This window comes from Equus przewalskii, chromosome 24 (genome assembly GCF_037783145.1).
Source record: "Equus przewalskii isolate Varuska chromosome 24, EquPr2, whole genome shotgun sequence".
NCBI classification, from domain to species: domain Eukaryota; kingdom Metazoa; phylum Chordata; class Mammalia; order Perissodactyla; family Equidae; genus Equus; species Equus przewalskii.
In genome coordinates, this window is record NC_091854.1 from 31,674,751 (window position 1) to 31,695,110 (window position 20,360).

The following is a 20,360-nucleotide window of genomic DNA, read 5'->3' on the forward strand; positions in this document are numbered from 1 at the left end:
GGTTTTAAACAAGACCTGAGAGCAGCTTAGAGGAGGGTGGTGGATAGAGATGGGGAAGAGTGGGTGGCTGGGTGAGGGCACCTGCTAAAGTGCGGAAGGCCGGTGTTTAGCGGGTGACAGTCTGAGGGCAAAGCTTAATGTCTGCAGTTGCCGCAGAGCTTGGCTGAGAGCCTGGCGTTCTGTAGGCGGTTGACAAATATTTGTTGAACTGAATCGATGCTTAGTGTTTGTTGGACTGGATCTGATTGCCCATCAGAAAACAAGATACACACCAGGAGAAGGCCTCGGGCAAACCCGAGTGACATAATATTGGTGCTCCCCAGGCCTCACTAGGGTCAAATTAGTCAATTTAATGATCCTGAGAGATTAAAATTGAAGCAGTCAGATATGAACTGATATGAACTAGTTCCAGTTAAAGCCATTTGACCTTTGTGAGCCTCTTCAGTATATGGGGATCGAAATCCCCTCCCTGGAGGGCTGTTGTGGAGCAGAGAGGTGATGTACATAAAGAACCCCAACACACTGCCTTGTTTTGGGGAAGAAATTCAGCAATGGGAAGCTGTCATGAAGAACTATATCCTTAGGTCCCATAGGCTCCTGAGACGGTACCCAGTACTGCCCTTAGACATGGACAAGAGGGCCCCTGTGGAGGCGGAAATATGGAGTGACAGAGGAAGGACCTCCAGAAATCTGTTCCTCCATGAAAGCAATGAGAACACTGGCAAAAAAGAGAAAATCCTAGTCACCAGGGAAATGCAAGTCAAAACTACACTAAGATACCACCTAATATCTGTTAAAATGGCTATAATCACTACAACTAAAAATAATAAATATTGGAGAGGGTGTGGAGAAAAGGGAACCCTCATACACTGCTGGTGGGAGTGCAAACTGGTACAGCCACTATGGAAAACAGTATGGAGACACCTCAAAAAACTGAAAATGGAAATACCATATGACCCAGCTATCCCACTACTGTATCTACCCAAACAACTTGAAATCGACAATCCAAAGTAATATATGTACCCCTATGTTCACTGCAGCACTATTCACAATAGCCAAGACATGGAAGCAACCCAAGTGCCCATTGATTGATGAATGGATAAAGAAGACGTGGTATATATATATATATATTCACACACAATGGAATACTACTCAGTCATAAAAAAAAACAAGTTCATCCCATTTACAACAACATGGAAGGACCTGGAGGGTATGATGCTAAGCAAAATAAGCCAGTCTGAGAAAGACAAACACCAGATGGTTTCACTCATATGTAGAATATAAACAAACACATGGACAGAGAAAACAGTTCAGTGGTTACAGGGGAAGGGGGTGGGGAGTGGGCACAGGGGGTAAAGGGGAGCACCTATGTGGTGACAGTCAAGAAATAATGTACAACTGGAATCTCACAATGATGTAAACTATTGTGAACTCAATAATAATAATAAAAAAGTGAAAATCAACATTTTCAGAACTCTGGAAATTAGCCAAAGGCTGGCAATACTCTGAGGAGTATTTATTCAAGAAAAAAGGTCTGAAATTTGATAAAAACAGAATTCTGTGGAATTTTAACTTGCCCTATTGCCATCTCCCCATCCCGAGTTCTGCGGTGACCTTGAGAATGAGCGGCTTCCCCACCACAGCAGCTGTGAAAGCCAGCAGCCTCGCAGCCACTGGAGGAGGCAGAGCGGGTGGGAGCACCACAGAAGCCCCATCTCCAAGAATTGGCACCATCTGACCATCTAACAGCTCTCTGGAAAAGCCCCATTCACAGGGCTTGTCTTCATTTGATGGGACTCAGAGCTTCTCAGTGGGAAAAGCCTTAGCCCCAGGACATCTGTTGAAAAAACTCCTAGTTGCCTAGGGTTGCAATACCAGTTGGGGAAAACAAGAGCCCGGCCAAAAAGCTCGAAAAAAATCAAAGGAAGGATCTACGGAAGGAGATGTTCTCAGGAGGCTTTGAAAACCTCAAACACATTCCTAGGGATACAGACGGACAGGTTCACGTGACAGGCTACACACATGCCCAGGAAAGACCTGAGAAGCCCTCCTGGCTCACCTTTGGCTGACTTTGAGGCCCTGCTCAAGCAGGAAAGGAAAGGAAAGCAAACGCAGAGTTAAAAACCACAGGAGCGCAGCAGGCGGGACCCAAAACACACCCGGAGCCCCTCAGCAAAGGTTTAAGGAGATCTCTGTCAATCCTTAGTGGATCACTAAGCTAACTGAGCAGTGACTCAGTGTCCACACGTGATGGGGAGTACAGACCATACAGAACTATCCCAGGAAAGACTCTAAACCAACAGCCACCACCACACACAGCAACATCAGAGGTGATCGGATTTCCAGAGTTGCTACGTTACAATATTTAAATGACCAGCTTTCAATAAAAGGTAGTTTTTGGAAAGATCAACAAATTTTAAAAACCTTTAGCTAGACTAGGTAGTTGGAAAAAGAAAAAAAGCAAAGACACAACTTACTAAAATCAGAAATGAAAGAAGGGACATCACTACTGATACCACGGAAATTAGAAGAATGATAAGGGAAACTATGAATAACTATATGAATTTAGATAATCCAGATGAAATGGACAAATTCCTAGAAAGACACAAACTACCAAAACTGACTCAAGAAGAAATAGAAAATCTGAATAGACCTATAACAAGTAATGAAGTGGAATTAGTAATTTTGAAACTTCCCACAAAGAAAAGTTCATGCCCAAATGGCTTTACTGCTAAATTCTACCAAACATTCAAAGAAAAACTTACATAAATCTTTCACAAACTCTTCTCAAAAAACAGAAGACAAAGGACTACTTCCCAACTCATTGCAAGAGGCCAGTATTATCCTGATATGTGAACTAGACAAAGACTTACAAGAAAAGAAAACCATACACCAACGTCTTTTATAAACGTAGACACAAAAATCCTCAACAAAATACTAGCAAACCGAATTCAGCAACATATAAAAAGGAATTACAGACCATGACCAAGTGGGAATTATTCCAGTAATGTGAGCTTGGTTTAACATAAAAAAATCAATTTGTAACACATCACTTTAATATGATAAAGGACAAAAAAACTCATGATCGTCTCAATAGACATAGAAAAAGCATTTGACAAAATCCAACACCCTTTCATAATAAAAAAAAATGATGAAATAAGAATAGAAGGGAACTTTCTCAATCTGATAAAGGGCATCTAAGAAAAACCCACAGCTAGCATCATAAAGGTTTCCCCTTAAGATAAAGAAAAAGAACAGAATGTCCATTCTTGCCACTTCTACTTAACATTGTATTGGAGGGGCTGGCCACAGTAATTAGGCAAGAAAAAGAAAGAAAAAGCATTCAGATTGAAAAGGAAAAAAGTAAAACAATCTCTATTTGCAGATGACATGATCTTTTGGATGGAAAATCCTACGGAATTCACAAAAAAAATTAGAGCTAATACATGAGTTCAGCAAGGGTGCAGGATATAAGACCAATATACAAAAATCAATTTTACCTCCATAGAGCAGCAACGAATAATCTGAAAATGAAATTAAGAAAACAATTCCACTTCTAACAGCACGAAAAATAATAAAATACTTAGAAATAAATTCAACAGAAGAGCAAGACTTAAATACTCAAATTTACAAAACATCGTTGAGAGAAATTAAGGAAATTAGACAAATCGAAATACACCCTGAATTCATGGACTGGATGATTTAATATTGTTTAGATGGCAATATTTCTCAAATTTACCTAAAGATTCAATGCAATCCCTTTCAAAACCCTAGCTGGCTTTTAGGCAGAAATTAACAAGCTGACCCTAAACTTCATATGGAAACGCAAGGGGCCCAGAACAGCCTAAAAAATCTTGAAAAAGAAGAACAATGTTGGAGGATGTGATGGTCAGTCTGATGTTGTCAGCTTGGCATAAAAAGGCTGGAGCACTGCTGCATGCTCTCCTCTGGATGAACCCCAACACCATTATGTTAGTGCAAGACGCCAGACACAGAAGGACAAATATTGTAGGACTCCGCTTCTATGAAACATCTACAGTAGGCAGATTCACGGAGAGAAGAAGTAGGTGAGAGGTTATCAGGCACGAGAGGAGTTTCTTCACAAGATGAAGAAAACAATCTAAATAGGACAGCAGTGAAAGTTATATGACTCTGAATAACATAAAACACTGAGTTTTACGCTCTAAAATGGTGGATTTTATGGTATGTGAATTGTGTCTTAGCCAAACTGTTATTAAAAAAAAAAAGAAGAAGAAGAAAAGCCCCTGCCCTGGGCCCACAGACAAAAAGTACACTGAAAATAAACTGAATGAGAGTACAGAGCACGCATGGGACTCTCTGCCCCTTGGGGGCTGGCCCAGTGGAACCAAACCTTAAACATCCACTCCGTGACTCACACTGTTCTGGCCCCAGGGATCACGTCTCTTCATCTCTTGCCCTATGTTGTGGGAGCAGAAGGCAACCGCGCCTGTCTACTGTGAAGGTCTGTGTGCTGGGCCGTGGCCAGGGGAGGATGGGCACTGCTCGGAGCGCAGAAAGGACTGTAGCGGCAACAGACTTCAGCAAGAGAAGAGACCAATCAATGGACCTGTCAAATCTTCCTCCCAGTCTGAACGCAGTAGATTCTTGCACAACAGACTACCATTCCGAGTGTTAGCGGGCATCCACTTTTTTGTTTTTCTTTACATGCCAATCAGCGCTTCTGAAAGTTCTCCCAAAGTAGAATAATATTTGCAAGAGTTTCACAAAGCTGAAAAACATTTTGCAACATTAAATGTTACGGGTTGAACTGTGTCCCCTAAAATTCATATGCTGACATCCTCGTTCCTGGTACCTCAGAATGTGATCTTATTTGTAAATAGGGTCTTTACAGAGGTAATCAAGTTAAAATGAGGTCACTGGGGTGGGTCTACAACATGACTGGTGTCCTTCTAAAATGGAGAAGTTTGGAGACATCCAGGGAAAAAACGCCGTGTGAGTCTCAAGGTAGAAATTGGGGTGACGCATCTACAGCTCAAAGGATGCCAGCAAAGCACCAGAAGAAGAGATCAAGCCTTGCTCACAGCCCTCAGAAGGAGCCAGCCCTGCCGACACCTTCAGCTCGGACTGCTAGCCTCCAGAACTGAGACACTAAGTTTGTGTTGTTTAAGCCATTCAGTTTGCAGAACTTTGTTACAACAGCCTCAGAAAGCTAACATAGTAAGCAATTCTTATTACTCGTAAATTCGTACATATGTGGGATAACATGTGAGGCATGATACTGATTTTTATGATGAAATTATAATATTTTATAATATATTCTGCATCCCTGATTATTTATTACATGACCCCATTACTATGTTTGAACATGATATATAAAATTCTTAGTTCATTTGCTAAAACTCTTAGCAAATTTAAGCATTGCTTTAGTAATTTCGTTGATAATCAATTATAGCTGCTCCTGGCTCAGGGGAGAGCAGTCTCTCCAGATTAAAACTGGTTTTAAAAAGTAAGAATTACAATGACTCAAGAATGTTTTGTCTAATCTGGCATTGTTGTCAATAGAATACACACTATGTAAAAATCTTGTATAAAACAACATAGTCATTTTGCTGAAATGAAGGCAATAAAAAAATTTAATGGAACTAATATATAGCAGTCTATGAAGTACACATCATATCTATGGCTCATGGACAGAAAACCCAGACAAGCACAATAATGACTAAAGTAGTCATTTTTGACAGTTCCTGGCTTTCAGTCAGGAACTTTACAGGTATTTCTTCATTTTGTCATTACGAAGGTGTACTTGTCAACGTGGGAGGATGGAACACACTTCATGTAACAGTTTGCCAGCTTGATTTATGACTTCACACACTCAGACACGTGGTAACCGGCCCCCACTTGCACTTATGCCCGGCCGTCATCAGAGGTGGGCCAGGACCCAGCAGTGACGGGAAGCCAGGCTTGAAGCCATGCACAGGAGCCAAACCAAAACCTCAAACCTGCCCCTGCCACCAGGAGCCATTCTCCTGTAGGCTGCCTGTGGAAACCCGATGCGGTCCCCAGAGGCAGGGACAAGTGACTCAAGGCTCTGCCTTCCTGGGCCACGGTCCCAGGGCCCCGTGAGCCCGTGCCAGTTGGGAGCTGTGGACCCCGAGCCTCAGACAGCGCCAGGCTCTCCGCACTTCACACACCTGACCCACGTGCTGCCCGACGTTGGGGTGCATCATGGACCTCCAGCCGAGGTCTCTGCAGTAACTCTGCTGTGCCACCCCCAGTAAACAGAGCAGGCCGTCTCTGCATGTCACTCACCTCAGAAAAGGCTTTCAGGGCCACCCCAATGCTGGGACACTCCCCCTAGCTGTGACTTTGTTACGTCCACCTGTCCCCTTGGAGGGGGTCTCGGCTGCTCCTTGGGGGCTATGAGGCTAGGGAGGGGAGCTAGGGCTCTATCCAGAAGTCAGTCGGAGGAGAAGACGAACTCTCAGAGACAGGGGTGGGTGGAGGCACATGAGAAAGGAGAAAAAAGTAGGACACGGCACTGGTTTCCAAGGGAAAGAGAAGGACGGGTATCAAAATGCCAACCAGCAATGCCAAAAAGAGGACGAAGATTGAAGTGCACAAGGCCCCAGGGGATTTCCAGCTCTGACTGCATTTTATCGTAGCTCGCTCCATGCAAACATGGCAACTGCACACGATACACTATTGCCCACTAACGTGATGGATAATCGGCGGCTAACGTGAAGCAGAGGAGCCTGACTCCAAGGACAGCTTCCCCCGTGGCTGAGCATCCTCAGGGAACTTCAGTGCCCTCTCCACAGACCTCAGCTCACGAAAGGGGCACCCGACCTCGGTACAAAACCAAAACCCATGGGAGAGGCACACTGGGCTCATCAGAAAGGGGGCAGCCAAGAAAGAACGTAAACCTCGAGAAGCAAGGACGCACAAGTGTTTAAAAATAATTTCAATAATAAAAAAAGAACTCTGTTGCAAACACAACAGGCAGAAAGTCAACAGCCCAGCGCTTAATAGGAAAGGCAGATTAGTGAACCACATTAATCACCCGGGGTACAGATTATCAGCCACATTTGAAACACCGATTAATAGGAACAAATAAGGGACTAGGTGGGAGGAATTTTTACAGGAAGTAACAGAAGTTTTCATCTTTGTTTAAATAAGACTTCAAAAGGATTCCAATTATCAACCAGTAGAGGGATCACTAAAAAATAAGATTAACTTCACGGAATGCAAGGCAGAGGGACCAAACTTCCGACCTGTTTCAAGATCAATCAGCATTTTCTCCCTGGGCAAGTGGAATGCCATCAACACTCTGGGGATTTCAAAGACTGTGACAGCCTTTAACTGGCTGATGAGATAGCAAACGGTGGGGCTGAAGGCCAGTGTTTATATTTACCCACTACCTGTTTTATTACTGGGATTGGGGCCCTGGGGCCTCCAGGCACACACAAACATATTAAAATATCCCACACTGTAATTAAGAGGCATAGAGGGGATTAGAGCACATTAAGTGGCCGTTCAGCGGGCCGTGGGGCACAGCACGTCTATGTCAGACATTGTGATGCTCTCCTGGCAGAGCCCGGGGAATTTTTCTTTGGAAGTCTACAAAACATGGAATATATTTTCTTGCAGAGCAAAGATTTTAATAAATGCAAATAAAAATATACATAAAGAAAAATGCCCCAAGTAGATGCTCCTAGAGCAACAGAAGAGATCCTTAGCCAGAATAAAGGACAAACACGTCAACAATAGTGTCAGTTAAAGAAGCTGGCTATGTAGACTCCGTAAAAAGGGGCTGGAAATGAATCGAACTTCCACGTAGCTCTCAATCCAGGCAGTGGGCTTTCGTCTCCTTTCAGAAGTCAGAACTTTTGCCTCTGAGTTCTTTCAAGGGAATAAAAATAAAGCGATCAGCTAATTGTTGACCTGTTTAGTAATTAAAGTACCAGAAATGCTGGAGAAATGTAGATCAGAACCTTTGAAGCTGGAAGCTAGAGGACAGGTCACTGAGCCAGCACTGTTTTAATTTTTTTTGATTTGATCAAACCCATTGTTTGGTCAAATGTTAATTTTAAAATAGTAAATATAAGTAGGTCTTTGCTTTGATCGTTCGCAATCAAGGTTACCACGCTGAGATGACCACCAACGCTGGTCTCCCGAGCATCTTCATGTCCGAGAAGGAGCAAGATGGAATGAAATCTGGAAACAGTGTTCTGGCCCAAGCAGAGGACAATACTGCCTTGCCCTAGAAACCTCTGGAGAAACGCTTAGAAGTGACAAGCAAGGAGATAAAAGTACTTACGAGGATCCCGGACTCGCGGTGGGCGGGGGGCCTGAAGAAATGAAAGGAAAACAAAGGCATGGTCAGTCTGGGCTATCGGAGGGCGAGCCAGGGTACAGTCATTGCAGATTAAAGTTCTGAACCACCCCAGGGGGATATTTATTTTTCTGAGATTTATTATTTTGCTTCAGTTCCTCCAATCCACCTCTACAAAAAGCACACTGGTGAGAACCTGCCAACCTCCACAGCTCAGGGCCAAAAAACCCTAAGACAAGAAGCTGAAACGTGAGTCAAGATGGCAGGCACGCTCACACTGCACAGGGCGGTTCCAGGGGGAGCCAAGTGGCTGTGTGGACACTGATGTGACAGCAGTGTCCTGACGGCAACAGGGCAGAAGCGGGCAGGCACGCTGGGACTCTCCCCGTCTTCTGTCTCCCTGGCCTGGGGGCTAAGAGCAGGGCTGCAGGCACAGACAGGTCCACACTGCACCCCTGCTCTGCTGTTGACTAGCTCAGGGGCAGCCCTGAGCAAGGTACCCAACTCCCGGGCCTCGGTTTACTCATTTGCAAAGTGGGTGCAAGTGCACCAGCTTTAGGCTGCCGGGCACCGTACACCTGAGAAGGTCTCCGATGTGCTCATTCCCTCCCTCCTCTCCCCCATGGAGGCGGAGGGACACAGGCTGCCCCCAGAGGAGTCTGCTTACCAAACTTGACGAACAAGACTCCAGTGGTGGAGACCACCTTCTTGCCGTTCGTGGCCACGCACTGGAAGTAGCCCGTGTCTGTGGTGTCGAGGTTTCTAATCCGCAGCCGAGACCCGTAGTTGGTTGCCCGAAAGGAGATCCTCCGGGGCTCCTGGACCACAGGCGCGTCATTCTTAAACCAGCGGATGGTGGGCGGTGGGTTCCCAGACACTCTGCAGTGCAGCTCGGCCGTCTGCCCCAGGGACGTGGTGATGTTGTTCATGGGTTCATCGAGCGTCAGGAAAGAATCTGTGAGCACAGGGCCAAGGAGGCAGGTGAGAGGGGCGGACAGCTGAACAGCGCCTCCATCACCCCAGACCCACTCCAGCGTGCCCCAGGATCATAGAAAGATGGGACAGGAGCACATGGGGGAGGCAGACAAGGCATGAAATCACACATTTACGAGCCCCCTTGACGACCAAACGGTCGCCCACAGAGCCCGCTGCCTGAAGGGAGTTTGTTACTAACCACAGTATAAAACCCAAAGTTCCAAATGACGATTAGTACCCCTGGAGAAATGTACTTTCTATGCCAAGACAATGAGCTTTTGTGTTTCAGAGAATTACCAAAAAATCATGCTCTTTGTGACAGACTCAAATAACACTGAAGAAAAAGAAAATTCACCTCAAATCTTCCCACCCCAAAATGGCACCATTCTTAACATTCTGACAAAGATCCTTCCAGCTGGACCACTTTTGGTAAAGAAAGTGTGGACAACTGGAAGGGCGGGAGGAACATATTTCTATCCACATGGCGTGAGGTCAGGAAGGAGCTGGCAGTCTTCTGGATGGTGATGAGGTGAGGATTATGAAGGCAGGGGCACTGGCAGACACAGGAGGACGCAACGAGGATTTCCAGAGTGTCATTCCCAGCAACCATAACCCGTTACAATATAGAATTCTATGTGTTCAATTTTAATTGAGATACAATTTACCTTCTAGCAAACGTACCGATCTTAGTGACACAGTTCCACGAGTACGAACAAATGCACATACCCACGAAAACGATGCCCTGATCAAGATATAGGACATCATCAACATCCCAGAAAGTACCCCGAGATCCTCTGTAGTCAATCCCACTACATCCACTCCCCCACCCCCATTCCAGGCAACCACAGCTCTGATTCTATCCTCACAGACTAACCCTGCCTGCTCTAAATCTCATATAAAGGGAATCGCACTGTACGTTTGTTTTAATTATTAAAAATTAAGATCAATACATTTTTTAAATTGGTCTGTTATTCACGTATATGGCATTTTCTTCAATTCCATGTTCCCTGACCCCCATCCTTGCATAGATTCCCCGGCCATACCCTCCCATTGCCCTCTGTCCTGCCTTGGCCCCCAACCTGGATGGCTTGTTAAAGCACTATCTTCTCTGCATGACCAGAAGCCTATAAGGGCAGGCATCTAGAATGTTCTGGTCATCACTGCATCCTGAGTGTATCCCACCTTCCACCGTCTAGTGATGGTGGAAATGTTCTATAATCTGCATTGTCTACGTGGTCGCCACTAGCCACAGGCTGAGCTACCGAGCACATGAAATATGGCTAGAGTGGCTGAGGCACTGAACGTTTAATTTTAAATTTAAACAGCCACATGTGGCTAGAAGCTACCACATTGGACAGCATAGGCAGAACATAGCAAATTTGTTGAGTTTAATGGCACTTTGTAGAAAAACAACCTTTTCTTGAGATACCTAAACTAGCTAATTTAACCACCCAAAAGCCTGTAAAATGCTTTCATAAATGCTAAAAATAAACGATTAATTATTTGCTTCTCTTTCCACAAAAATATTAGGGAGACCTGCTGTCAAAATCTGGGCAGCCCCGCGTGAGTGCGTCACAGGTGTGAACGGCATTTATGGTGCGTGTGGTAGAAAACAGAGTGAGCACGACCGTCACTCACTGTGTTACCACAAGGACACTGTTCATCTCACGTGAGCCAACGAATAATAGTCACCTTCATGGCAGAACCACAAGCCCATCGCTGATTGCACGCGTGCCTGCTTCTCCACTTTCCTATTCCAACATCTCTGCACATTTCTATAATCCACCTACACACACACTCAGCCCACGGGCGTGTCTGCTCACAGATCCAAGCACACATGTCCTAAGGCGTCTGAGGGACCTAGAGAGTGGAGAGACTAACTCACAGGTGCCTTCTGGGAGCTATTACCACGGCTTACAGCCCTAACTTAGACCTAGAGAATGGCCAACTCGACACCTCTGTGGGAAAGAAACATGGAAACAGGGAGGCCAATACGAGCACAGTCATCACGACTCCACTGGGCAGGTTCTAGAATTGGATTCACTAGGTTTGAATCCCAGGTCTGCCTCCACCCACCTGTGTGACCTTTTGCAAATTACTTAACCTCTCTGTTCCTCAGTTTAACTAACTGAAAAACAGGAATGATAAACAGGATTCTACCTGGCAAAGCTGTTAGAGGATTAAAATTAAATCGGGGGAAGACGTGGGAAGCTCTTAAAACTAGCGTTTGTCAAAAAATAAGCCCTCAAAAATATTAATCAGTGTTATTACTATTATTTTTATAACAACAACCACTTCCATCTAACACCTCCTGTTGCCCTCTAGGGACCTGGAGAAGTAGCAAAGCACATTCATCATCATGGTCCCCAGCTGCAGACAAGGCGGTCGTGTCTCAGAGATGAGCTCACTCGCCCTGTGGTCACACAGGAAGCTTATGTTGTGCCCAAAGCTTCCAGCACTAACGGCCTTCGATCCTCAAGCTCAGCCAAATGCCAGAACAGGGTCCGGCGGAGCCAGCTGGCCAGCCCAGTGGTCAGAACAGGTGGCATGTCAGTCCTGTGCATCAGGGGCTCTGCCGTGGTATCCACCTGCACGACCACCCAGGAGGGAGGAACCACTACGGCTGCTGTGCACGCAGGAGACCTAGGGTCAGCGAGGTCAGGTGACCGTGCGAGGCCATGTGGCTGAGCTGAGCTCCGATTCAGAGCTCTCTGGCCCCCAAACCCAGCTCTTCCATCCTACCAGACCGCTTCGGGAGCGGAGCCCCGCTGAGGGGCAGGGTGAGAGTCAGAATCTCTTCCCTAAACCATGGTGCACGCAGGACACACATACCCAAGGGCTGTGCTCAGGCCCTGACTCCAGCCAGGACTGTCTGGTTAACGGGTCTAGGCTTTAGCCATGTGTTCTGGCTGGCTTCTGGTTTCCCTCCGGGGGCCAGTCACTCGCCTGCCCTGAGAGGCTGGGATCCCGCATCCCCTGCCTGTGCCCTGGCAGACCCTTCCTCTTGAGGCCACATCCTGTTTCCTGTCCTTCAGCAGTGTGGGTCCAGCTTTGAGGTGGAGGGGTCCCCATGGAACCGTGACAGACAGAGTCAGCAGGTGGCAGGGGGTGTCACCCCTCAGCAACTCCCACAGCCTGGCATCCCTCTCCAAGATTTCCACCTGCTTTCAATACGGAAGCCAGCTACCATGAAGCCCACCCCCGGGGGCCAGGATGACAGTGCCGGGCCACCCTTGGGGCTGACATGACCCGCAGAGATTCAGTCAAGAACGAGGTCACTTCTCCTGTCTCTCTGGTGTTCTCCCCCAGGTGGTTACTGCTTAAGTCCCAGCCAGCTTTGTGGCTGAGCCCACATGGCATACAGAAAGGAAAGCAGGAACTTTTCTACTACATTTTCTGCCTCCAAACCCAGGTTACTCTGCTTGATTCCACAATCACAGACACACAGTGCCTCCAGATTTTTCTTCTAGGAACACAGACTAGCCAAGAGACAGAGAGCTGTGTAACTGGGCGAGTATTTCAACTTTACTCTGAAGGTGTACAAATTTACTGGAAACAAATTAGTCTCGGCAGATGCACTGTACAAAACCAACTCTCAGGACGCTGGAGCCAGAAAGCCTCAATTCACGTCCTGGTTCTGCTGCTTATCAGCTGTGTGGCTTTGGACAAGTTATTTAACCTCTCTGTGTCCTTTTTGTTATCTGCGAAATTAGTAGAGTAACTGTATCTTCTTCACAGTGCTACTGTGAGGACGAGATGAAGTGATACGCGGAAGGTGCTCTGGACAGGGTCTGGCACAGAGCAGGCAGCGTGTGAGGGTTTCTATGACTGTATCAGCTATTTTTTCCTTTTCTTTTCCTCACAAATACCTCATTCCTAAATGGGGTGAATGACAACTCCATCCAACTGGTTAGTTTCCCAGCCGCGTGCAGTCCTGACTTTGCAGGACAGGAGACCTGAGGGCCGAGGCCCCTCGCCCACGATCCCGTAGGGAACACGGTGCAGGCTCTCCGTGAAGCACTGAATCACATTCGCCTGAAAACACAGCGAGGGTGACGGGGCGTCCTGAAATCAGAGCGGGAGCTGGCCCAGGCGGAGCATTTCCAGAGGGCAAAGGAAACGTAAACAAGGCTTTGTGTTTTCTGCAAAAGAAGCCTTGCCACAAACACAGGGGACGCGGTTTTAACTTTTTACTGATAAAGAGCAATGTTCGAATTTGTTAGCCACCTGCGGCAGCTCACGTAGGAAGGAGATGGTTTGGTCTCAGTTTGGCAAGGACTGGAAGCGTCAGAACAACACTTGGCCTAAACAACGGGACAGCATTTCGTGGCTGGAATAGAATAAGATGAAAGCGCATGTGTGTCACTGCTGTCGGTCCTGTTGTCAACGAGCCCCCGGCCACGACCCACTCTCATCCCAGAACCAGCCGGCTCTTCTGCAGCAGCCGCATGGGCCACACTGGGGGACCCACTCTCTTCCCGGCACGCAAAGCCTCGTGCGACCATTGCAGGTCCAGCCTAGTTGCTCCTTTTAGGGAACACTGGGCGTCCCGGTGGGAGGTCGTCTGACAGCGGACAGATGCTGGTTCTGCCTCCAGCCAGCCGTGTGTCGGGCGGCCCCTCTGCCTCCTGGGCTGTGGGTTCACCATCTCTTACGTGGGCCTCTGGGGTCTGCTCCTCCCGGCACAGGGCATGTTTTCACCCAGGCAGCCACCGAGGCCCCGCAGGGCAGACAGCACGTACTGACTGAGCGTGAGTGCCAGACACCGGATCCGGCTCCTCACGCCCACCTGCCAGCCGTACTCTCTCGGGGGCCTGATCCAGTCCCTCTGACGGCATGTGCTCGAGCTGTGGGAGCTTTCTCAGGCTTCTTTCCCTCTTCCCTAAACCACAAATGTTGAGAAGGGAGACTGGCGCGTGGGAGGTGGGGTATAATCTGGTTTGAGAAAGAAAAAAATTCCAATTCTGCAGACTCCACCACCAGCTCTGTGTCCCCAAACGAACTATGTCTCCCAGTGGTACTATGACCACTGATGATGGTGACAATGACAACGATGATGATGATACAGTAGCGACAATGATAATAGCCAACACCGAAATGGTACTTATTCCCATGGCAGGTGTTCTTACAAACTATTACTATTATCCCTATTTTACACATGAGAAACCTAAGGCACAGAGAGGGTATGAAAGCTGTCCAAGATCACACAGACTGTAAGTGGAAGTGAGACTCAAAACAAATTATTGATTCAATGCAATCTCGATCAAAATCCCAGAAACTTATCTGTGGATATTGATAAACTGATTCTAAAGTTTATATGGAGAGGAAAAACACCCAGGATAGTCAACGCAACATTGAAAGAGAAGAACAAAGTTGGAGATTGACACCACCTGACTTCAAGGCTTGTTACAGATATAGTAATCAAGACAGTGTGGTACTGCAAAAGAACAGACAGATAGATCCATGAAACAGAATACAGAGAGCCCAGAAATAGACCCACAAAGACTGTATTTATGGTCAACTGATCTCTGACAAAGGAGCAAAGGCAACACAAAGAAACAAAGAGAGTCTTGTCAACTAATGGTGCTGGAACAACTGGACGTCCACATGCAAAAGACCTTACACTCCTCACAAAAATTAACTCAGAATGGATCACAGACCTAAATGTAAAATGCAAAACTAGAAAACTCCTGGAAGATAACTAAGGAGAAAACCTAGATGATCCTGAACGTGGTCAAAACTTTTTAGCCACAACACCAAAGACACGATCCATGAAAGAAAGAATTGATAAGCTGGACCTCATCAAAATTGAAAACTTCTGCTCTGCAAAAGGCAACGTCAAGAGAAGGAGAAGACAAGTCACAGACTGGGAGAAAATATTTGCAAAAGACATATCCGATAAAAGACTGTTATCCTAAATATACAAAGACTCCTTAAAACTCAACAATAAGAAAACAACTCAACTAAAAATTGGCCAAGACTTCAACAGATACCTCACCAAAGAAGATATAACAAGGGCAAATAAGCATATGAAAAGATGCTCCACATCATGTCGTCAAGAAATGCAAATTAAACAATGAGATACCACTACCCACCTGTTAGAATGGCCAAAATCCAAAACATTGACACCACCAAATGCTGACGCGGACGTGGAGCACTGAGAACTCCCATTCCCTGCTGGCGGGAATGCAAAATGGTACAGCCCCTTTGGGAGACGGTTTGGCAGTTGCTTACAAAACTCAACATCCTCTTACCATACGATACAGCAACCTTACTCCTTGATATTTACCCAAAGGAGTCGAAAACTTATGTCCACACAAAACCCTGCACAAAGATGTTGGTACCTTTATTCATAACCTGGAAGCCACCAAGATGCCCTTCAGGAGGTAAATGGATAAACTGTGGTCCATCCAGACAATGGAACATCGTTCAGCAGTAAAAGGAAATGAGCTATCAAGCCTTAAATGCACATTACTAAGTGAAAGAAGCTAATGTGAAAAGGTACACACTGCATGATTCCACCTGTATGACATTCTGGAAAAGGCAAAACTATAGAGACAGTAAAAAGGTCAGTGGTTACCAGGGATGTGGGGGCTGGGAGGTGGGGGAGGGGTGAACAGGCCGAGCATGGAGGGTTTGTACGGCAATGAAGATACTCTGTGTGATACTGTGACTGAGGATCCATGCCAGTATACACTTGCCTAAACCCACAGAGTGTGCAACACCAACCACGAGCCATATATGGACTCTGGGTGATAATGACACGTCACTGCAAGCTCACCAGTTGTAACAGATGTCCCACTCTGGTGGGGATGATGATAAAGGGGGAGGCTATGCATGTGTGGGGGCAGGTGGTATATGGGAAATCTCTGTGCCTTCCTCTCAATCTTGCTGTGAACCTAAAACTGCTCTAAAAAAAAATAAAGTTAAAAAAAAAATTAATTTGACTCTGGAGTCCATGTTCTAGGACAGAAATTCTCAAATTTTTTGGTTTTAGGACCCTTGTTCTCTCTTTAAAATGCTGAGGACCCCAAAGAGAAAGGTGTAAAATATTTGTCTACTAATTTATTTAAAAATAAATAAGAATCTCATTACTGGTTAGCATAAATAACACAGTTTAGTGAAAGCTAACTACTTTTCTACACAGACGCACAAATAGTGCGAAGAGTGCCATTGTTCTGTATCGTAAATCTACTAGTTTGCTTGAGAGCAGACAGCGGGAAGTCAGCAATCTGTTCAGATACATTGTTTCGGTTAATGTATATGAAGAAAGCCTGGCCTCACACAGTCGGAAAAGGGAGGGCTATTATAATAGCCTTTTCACACAATTTAGGATACCCTGCTTTGACGCTATATCTAAATTTGACAAGTGGTAGTTTCTGAAAGGTTAGTTGTGATAAAATCTGAAACCATATCAATTAACTTTTCAAAATCTGTTACATTAAAATAGGTTGGTTTATCTGGCACTTTGAACGGATCTGTTCCCCACCTAAGATTTTCTAACGCCATGCATTTCCCACTCAGGAAACATTCGTTCACTGAGTTACCGAGACCTTCCAAAGGTGGACACATCTAAGTATATAACATGGAAAAGTCATTTTCCTTAATAGCACCACCAATCTCATGCATAAAGACTGGAAAACTGTCAAGCTCACGGTGGTGGCTACAAGTTTTCCAAAATTTTAATTTTTTTTTTTGGAGGAAGACTGGCCCTGAGCTAACATCTGTGCCCAACTTCCTCTACTTTATACGTGGGACGCCTTCCACAGCATGGCTTGACAAGTGGTGGTCTGTCCACGCCCAGGATCCGAACCTGCAAACCCTGGGCCGCCAAAGCGGAGTATGCAAACTTAACAACTGTGCCACCGGGCCAGCCCCCGAAAATTTTAACTTTTGCTTGAAAGCTCAAAACTTATTATTGGCAACCAATACCATATTCTGATCCCTTGAAGTGGCAGGCTCATTTTGTTCATTTTCCATCACCACTAACCATAGTTTGACTGTCAGTCACTCCTTCAAGGGACTAAGTGGCTGGTTCAGCTCCCCACTTTAGCGCTCCCCTCTGTGACGACCACAGCACGTCAGCGTTCAGCAGGAGAGCTGACGCAGACCTCCCCCTCTGCCACAGGGAATATTAAAAAGATATGTACCCAACAGTCAAGATCTAATTAAGTTAATTTTTATTGCTTCATCGAAGACATTCTTAGGTGCAATTGGCTTTCTTTTTAACTACGAGCGCAGGTGGTGGAGAATGCGAGGCCTTCCAGTGCCCCTTGGTGCCACCGTCTCAGTTCACGCCAAGGCCCCAGTCCCTTTGCCCACCATTGCTTTTAACAATCCAGGGGGATAAACTGCAGTTCCAGAGACTTAAAGCCCCACCCAGAACCGTCCCAGCTCAGTGCTCCCTCCACCCCACTCCACAGCCTCCTCTGCAGCCGTCCTGGGATCTGGGCCGGTGCGAGGCTCTCGGAACAAAATGGTTTAGCTCAGGGTCTGAGCACCAGAAACCAGAGAGAGGCTGGTCTGACCTGTTCTCTATTTCTGAATAAGCAGCTTGGGACGTGGGGGCAATCCTAAGTGATGGTGGTAGATCTGGGTGGGCAAACGTTTGGGGCTCTGAATAAAAAAGGATTTGATATTTTTTTATAATGTTGGAAAATGACTCTTCTCGTGCCACCATTCTCCCCATTACTCGTAGGAGTGTGATCACAGCTAACTTGTGAGCGTTTACAGGGTGCCAGGCAGCATTCTAAGCACCTTACACACATTAACTTACTCAGTCTTGAAAACAGTCCTACGAGGTGGACGCTGTTATTACCCTCGTGTTAGAGAGAAGGAAATGAGACACAGAGAGGTTAAGGCATTGCCCGAAGTCACACAGCTGGAAAGCGGCAGAGCCAGGACTCAAACCCAGACCTTTGGGCACAAGAGACCACATTATTCACCCATGTACCACTTCCTAATAAACACAGACCGTAGTCTTTCACTGTCCCACACCCACCGCTAACCGGGACTACGGAATATTCTTGCCCTTTTTACGAGTCCATCCAGCACGAGACAATGCCCACTGGCACTGAGAACAAGGAGATCACTACTGGTTACTTAGGTCATAACTGGAAGTCATCACCAAGAAGGAGCTTTTTAAATACAGCACAGGCATCGTTCGCAGTGACCCTTAATCAATTTAAAAAGTGAACTGTGAGAAAAAAGAAGTCAGTTTATGGGCTCTGTGGGAATTGAGACTATTTCCTCTTTTATTCATTTTCGTATTCCCCCCAGCACTCCATGTGTTACTGTGAACTTCGCAGGCATTTAATAAATGCTGGTTGATTAAGGAAATGGAAGGCTCGAGAGTATTTTGGGCAAATGAGCTCTGGAGACACCCCATCTATTACCTGCCTGACTGACAAGATGTCACATTCAGAAATCCCTCCCAACATTTATTACTTAATTTCAAAGTGCCCTCCCACCCCGCTCAGGGCGGGGCCCAGAGTGAGAGGCCCATTTTGACAGGGGAGAGGAACCGAGATATAAAAAGCCTAACAGTCCTTTGCTATGGAAACCCAGCAGTCAGCCGGGGACCAGCCACGGATAGGTTCAGGGCCTGGGTCTCCGTATCCAAGAGGCACACACCAAAATCCCGGGCTCCTCCAGGGCCGATCCTTTTCAAAGGGGGAGGAGGCTCCGGCCATGAAATAAAATGCTTAGCTAAACATAACGTGAGGCTGCCAAACACCGTCAGGTCATCGCATTTGACTTTGAGAGAACATTCTGTTCACGCTATCAACCTGCATTCACTTTCAGCACACTTCACCATAAATACTTCTGACTCACTATCTCTGGAAATATTTTTTATCTTAATAAACTCAATGCAAACATAATCCAAATCGGCTTGCGCATTCTTGAGTCGGAGCCACAAGCTGCATTTAATAAAAATCAGTGGAAAGAGCAGGGGACTTCTGAACAACCGCAGTTTGTTATCTGACGTGGGGCTGCCGGGAAGGCCAGGACGCACGGGGAGCGGGAGGTCGGTAAGCGGACGGGGTGGAGGGAGCCCTCGACCACGGCGTGACCCCGCTGGCTGGATCTCATTCCCCATGGGAGGGCCTCACAGGGCGCCATCCGTGTTAACGGACCGCACCGGGGTAACTAAGAACCCGGCTGTGGTGTTGGCTGAGCGCCACCTCTCACTCGTGTTACTTAATGTCTCCAAGCCTCAGTTTCCTCGACTGTAAAGTGGGGTTAATGATTGTACTTGCCCACGGTGTTGTGGGGGTGTGTGAGACAGTGTCTCTGGCGGATCAGAAGCAGTCACACACGGGCTCCAATAAGCTAGAGCCGGAGAGTCTGAGCCCTCGCTGAACATCACTATCACCTGGGGAATGAAAAAAAACACGAAACCTGGGTCTCCCCGCGAAGGATTCTAATCCAATCGCCGCTGCGTGGAGCCCAGGTGGAGCACCTTTAGATGCTCCCCAAATGGTTCTCCTGTGCGGTCAGCTGGGAGGATACTGGGCCGGATGGGACAGCGACCGTTCCCCAGCCGATGAGTCTTGCCTGGCTTCCTGCTAAGCCCGGTTTTTACTGCTCGAAAACCTCCAGGAGGGTTCCCCACCGCAGTGCCCGCTGCTCAGAAGGAGAAAGCAAGGTCGAGGCATTAAGCAAGGTGCCTAAGGTCACGTTACTGACTGCGGGAAACCACGTCCCCAACCCAGCTTCTGCCCGGGACTCGCCAGCATTCAGACCTAAGTCCAGGTCCAGGTCCAGAGAGGTCAGGTCCAGAGATGGCTCAATTTTCTGGCTGACCAGGGCCGCTGTAGACCAGGAGGCATGACGGTTAAAGGTCAAAAGGAAAGCAGGGCTGTGCTGGGCCGGGTCCTGGCCTAATGGCCGACATCTTCTTAAGCACTCAAGTACTAATGCGTCAGCTGAGCCCAGGCTAATGACCTCAGAGTATCAAGAGTGGGTGTAAAGAGTGTCCAAAGGACCAGAGACAACCCACGCTCCGTGACGAGGCTCCTTTCTGGGGAGAAGCACACATCCATCAGACGTGGTTCTGCAAACGTGCGCT

At 46.8% G+C, this 20,360-nt stretch overlaps 1 protein-coding gene across 6 annotated transcripts in view; it reads right to left on the reverse strand.

Annotated features, from left to right (window-relative positions):
• The window catches only part of ROR1 (receptor tyrosine kinase like orphan receptor 1), a 358,639-nt gene that overhangs the window by 105,535 nt on the left and 232,744 nt on the right, over nt 1-20,360 (reverse strand). For all 6 annotated transcript variants that reach the window (XM_070592688.1, XM_070592683.1, XM_070592685.1 and 3 more), the window contains 2 exons: nt 8,982-9,269; nt 8,300-8,330 (listed from right to left, as the gene is read on the reverse strand). In XM_070592688.1, the coding sequence (XP_070448789.1) occupies nt 8,300-8,330; nt 8,982-9,269 (319 nt within the window). The remainder of the gene's footprint in view (nt 1-8,299; nt 8,331-8,981; nt 9,270-20,360) is intronic.